Source organism: Triticum dicoccoides, chromosome 2B (genome assembly GCF_002162155.2).
Source record: "Triticum dicoccoides isolate Atlit2015 ecotype Zavitan chromosome 2B, WEW_v2.0, whole genome shotgun sequence".
In the NCBI taxonomy this organism is placed as follows: Eukaryota; Viridiplantae; Streptophyta; class Magnoliopsida; order Poales; family Poaceae; genus Triticum; species Triticum dicoccoides.
This window is the reverse complement of record NC_041383.1, coordinates 788,646,919-788,651,942: the sequence shown is the minus strand read 5'-3', so window position 1 is coordinate 788,651,942 and position 5,024 is coordinate 788,646,919. Positions and strand designations below refer to the sequence as shown.

Genomic DNA, 5,024 nt, shown 5'->3' with positions numbered 1-5,024 from the left:
CCGGCGGCTTTAGCAGGTTTGGTCTAGTTAATAGTTAATGAAACATCATAAATATCTATGGACCACTCCTTCCCAAAATGAAAAACTTCATATCACATTTCACACGAGTAGTCCATTGCAAAATGACTTTCCCACTCATCGTCCATGTCTATCAACTATGTATCTGAATCAATTGGTTGTTAGTGTTTCTCGGATTTGCATGACAGTCTGTCTATATTGTGTGGTTGTGCTAAAAGCATGAATAGTTAGATTGTGAAGGAATGTTCATTGAGTAGCTCAAGAAAGAGAAAGAAAACGTTTCCAAAAGGTTAAAGCATAGATTGTTTGTTATACTAATGGATAAGTTTAGGTCCACAAGTTAGTCCTTCTGCGTCATCGCCCTTTGACACAACTCTTTCTTCAAGATAGGAGTTGCTCGCTACTCCATCCCAATCCAATGAGTTCATCGCCCCCCCCTCCCCGCCCGACAAGCTAGTACGGTCGTACCTGCTTGCTATCGGCTGACATCCGCCTCTTTTACTAAATGTGGTCAATAGGGCTCTCACGATCTTCTTGTTCTTCCTCACTCCCATTTACACTTCCCAAACCGAATATTTCAAGCCATGCTCGGCATTGCCCTCTTTCAAGCCCACGCCATCAAAGACCATTACTTCCATGTAGTAAACATTTATCTCACTCGGTTGGATCTCCTTCGACCCTGCCTACACAACCCACAGCCTCCGTAGACCCTTCCGGCACTTCTCTTTCGCCCTATCTATACAATGCAGGTACTCGGTGGACCCCATTCACCGAGGCCTTCCTATATCCCCAATAAACACTTGCATACTACCTCTATGTTGATGTCAATTAAGTAGAAACTGAAACCAAGGAAGTAACACACACATGTAGGGATGACGACACATGCATTCGAACACGCAATTAGAAGCTAGCAAGAGCCCACTCCCTCAGCACCACCCGTCAAAAAATGACCTATATTTAAGGGAAAGAACCAAATGACGACAAGCGTGTGCTAGGGGGAATCTATTGCCTATCAACGACAACATTGACGTGGGCCGGATCAAAACTATTGTCTCGACGACACTCTTGTACCTCCCACATGCTCTCTTCTCATCGGAGGATGAGAACGGCCAGGGTTACAGTTCGATGAAGTCAACTTTCGAGTGATTCACCGAGACTTCCATCTTTCGTAGGAAGAGTAGCAAGTGGTAATGCAAGCCCATGTTTCAAGCACAACACCGTGCAAATGCCCTGTGGGTCGATACCCGGAGGGGAACTAAGTCGGAGGGAGGGGATGAGCTGAAGGGTTGCTACTTCCTTTTGAACACGCAATTAGAGGCTAGCAAGAGCCCACTCCCTCATTGTCACTCACCGGAAAATGACATATATTTAAAGGAAAGCGCCAAAATGACGACAAGAGTATGCTGGAGGGGGATCTATCGCTTATCGACGACGCTTTCAAATACTCACGCGAGTCGGACCAAAACTATAGTCTCGACGACACTCTTGTACCTCCCACATGCTCTCTTCTCATGGGAGGACGTGAACGGCTACGGTTACGGTTCAATCAAGTCAACTATCGAGTGATTCACCGAGACCTCCAGCTTTCGAAGGAAGAGTAGCAAGCGGTGCGCAAGCCCGTGTTTCGAGAACAACTACACACAAATGCAATGGTTTCGACATGTGGGTAGATACCCGGGGGGAACTAAGTCGGAGGAATAGGGCGAGCTCAAGGGTTGCTACGACTTCTTTCTGAACACGCAATTAGAGGCTAGAAAGAGCCCACTCCCTCACCGTCACTCACCGGGAAATGACGTATATTTAAAGGAAAGCGCCAAAATGACGGCAAGAGTATGCTGGAGGGGGACCTATCGCTTATCGACGGCGCTTTCAAATGCTCACGCGGGTCGGGCCAAAACTATAGTCTCGACGACACACTTGCACCTCCCGCATGTTCTCTTCTCATGGGAGGACGACAACGGCGAGGGTTACGGTTCAATCAAGTCAACTATCGAGTGATTGACCAAGACCTCCAGCTTTCGAAGGAAGAGCAGCAAGCGGTGACGCAAGCCCATGTTTCGAGAACATCTACGCGCAAATGCAATGCTCCAATGGTTGCGACATGAGGGTCGGTAGCCGGAGGAGGGTAAGTCGGAGGGAGGGGGGCGAGCTCTAGGGTTGCAATAGGGTTGGTACATGGTGGCACGCTCACACCGTCGCACCAGTGCAAGGAAGCAAAAGAAACCCCAAGTAGTTCCATTTTTGTTTCTTGACGTCCATGGCACACTTCCCTCTCCTGAGACGACTTGATTAAAGAGAAGAAAAGGAAAAAAAAGAGAAGCGTGAAGGAGCAAAAAGGGGCGGAAGAGAGTGGTGTTTCCGATACGCGTCTTGCGCGTTGGGCCCACGTCGCGGCCTCATCATCATCTTCACGAAGACGCGTTGTTGCCGGGGACAAAAGCCACCCGCCATCTCCGGCCCTGCCTGCCGCCTCGCGTCCACGTCGCCGTCCCCCCCTTGCCTTGCCCCGTTTCACACCTCAACCGGACCCCGCCCCCCGTTAAATCCCCCCTCCCCCGCCCGCCTCCAAACCTCTCTCTTCGTCGCACGCCCACCCAACGCCGACGCGAGCTCTCCTCAGCCCAGCACAGCCCACACACCACCGCCACCAGCGAGCGCAGATGTTTCTCACCGACAAGTACCACGCCCTGCTCCCCCTCCACTCCGCCCCCGCCACCCGGGGCCCCCGCAAGGCGGCGGCGGCCGTGCCGGCGGTCACCTCCAGGTTCGACGCCGCCCTCGCCGCGCGCCTCGCGAGCCTGCTGCCGCTGCCGGCCTCCCCGCTCGCGGCGCTCGCCCGCCTGGCCGACCTCCTCGCGGCCACGCTCGCGGACGCCGTGCCCGCGCTCGCCGCCGTGCCCGGGGACGCGAAGAAGGACGCCGCCGCCGTCGCCGCGCACCTCGACGCCGGCGTCGCGCTCCTGGACGCCTGCAACGCCATCGCCGCCCGCGTCGACCGCCTCCGCCGCCGCCGCCTGCTCTCCCGCCTCGCGCTCCACCTCGTCTCCTCGTCGCCCCCGAGCCCGTCGTCCCTCAGCCGCGCGCGCGCCGCCCTCGCCGACCGCGGCGCGGGGGCCCCTGCCCTGCCGGCGCTCCCTTCCATCCCGTTCGTCGACCCGCCCCGCGGCGGCCGCGGGCAGCAGCTCACCGCCGCCGCGCGCGTCGTCCTCGCCGTCAACGCCGTCTCCTCCCTCGCCGCGACAGCCGCGGCCACCATCCTCGGCGGCACCAGCAGCACCAACCGTGACCCCACCTTCCCCCAGGTCACCGGCGACCTCCCGTGGGCGGAATCCTTCAACGCGGTCTCCAGCCAGCTCTCCGCCCTCGCCAAATCCGCCACCAGCAACGAGATCGACGCCGCGGACGAGGCCGTCGGCAAGCTCGCGGCTGTCCTCGAGGGCGCGGCCCCGGAGGAGGCGGCGCTGCGCGCGGCGACGCAGGAGGTGGAGAAGCGGACGGAGGAGCTGGCGGCGCGGCTGGAGCGGGTGTCGGACGCCGTCAACGGCGTGTTCCGCGCGGCGCTGCGGCTCCGCAACGCCGAGCTGGGCAGCTTCATGGCGGCCGGACCCGCCGGCAAGGCGCCGCGCAGTAAGAAGTAGCCGTTCGCCGTTCACCGCCGTTACTAGTAGTACTAGCAGTAAGTACAGTGTTCGTGTCCAAGTGTATACAGCGATACAGACAGAGTCAGGTGCAGTACAGTACAGGACTACATACATACATACAGCCATACAGTGAGGGTACTGCTGCCTGCGTGTGTGCGTCGTCAAGTCAAGGATGGAGGCCACATGTGAGGATACTTTGCATTTTGCACCCTTTTGGAAATGTGGAATCCGGTTAAAGTAAATGGAAAGAAAACCGTCGGAAAATTGCTGCAAAATGTTGGCCTCGTGTTTTTCTCTCTGTGACTTCTGATGCTTGCGTCATGTGATGAGCTTGTGCTTGACATCTTTCCTGGCCTCTCTGATCAAATGCAATGGATTGCACATACGTATGTGGCCGCGCCACAGCAGAGCACGCACGGGCAGTCAGTCTCCACGACGCGGCGCTTGGCCATGCCGTCCTAGACGCGCGACGTGCGGACCATGCCGCCACGCCAGCCCGGCCGGCGATTGACCGACGGGACGCTCTGCAAGTTGCATCTGCTTGCCGGCGGCGCAAGAGAACCGCACGTTGAAATGTCAGCGGCGCACGCACGGGGCGAGGATGTCACGATGATGGGGATGGCGCGGTTGCCGAAGCCGGTAGGGCGAGGTGTGCCGGCGACGCCCACTCTTAACTCTCCCAACAACAACCGGCCCGGTCAAGTACCGATGCCGATGCCATGTCCCCTGCGATGCCGGCTGTGCTGGCGAGCGGCGCTTGCGCGCACACTTGCGCTTGCTACTCCCGGTGGGGACGCCATGCCTACCCCTCGCTCGCTACTTGGCTTGCCACACGTACGTGCCCGCGCGCGCGCGTACTGCCAGGTACCACTGCGTACGACACCGTGGGCGTGCCGTCTCCTCCCGACTCTGCTATGCTAGCTGCACGCGAGATCCGGGGGTTTCAGTTGCACTTTGCCGGGCCATCATCTTCCCGAACATACTAGCGCTCGCGTTTTACTGATTTTAGTGGGACCGCCTATGCGTCAGTTAACTGAAGATAAAATTGCATCGGTCACTTTGACCCAGAGCCCTTCGATCTTCATCCGACGATCGGAAACAGATCACGTTACTGCAGAGCCGGCTGTGACATCTTAGGCCTTGTACAATGAGAGGTGCTTAGGAAGATGCTTAATACTCCCTCCGTTCAAAAATACTTATCATCAAAATGGATAGAAAGAGATATATCTAGAACTAAAATACGTCTAAATACATCATTTTTCGATGACAAGTATTTCCGTACGGAGGGAGTAAAATAAACCGAGTTTTTCTTGTGCTTATTTCTACAGGACAAACACTTACTTAAGCGTCTATCCTTTACAAATA

At 56.4% G+C, this 5,024-nt stretch overlaps 1 protein-coding gene across 1 annotated transcript; it reads left to right on the top strand.

The window, feature by feature from the left end:
* Positions 1-2,572: 2,572 nt before the first annotated feature.
* LOC119366330 lies at positions 2,573-3,934 on the top strand. The gene has a single exon (XM_037632053.1). The coding sequence runs from the start codon at positions 2,679-2,681 to the stop codon at positions 3,654-3,656; it is 978 nt and encodes a 325-aa protein (XP_037487950.1). The 5' UTR covers positions 2,573-2,678; the 3' UTR covers positions 3,657-3,934.
* The last annotated feature ends 1,090 nt before the right edge of the window (positions 3,935-5,024 follow it).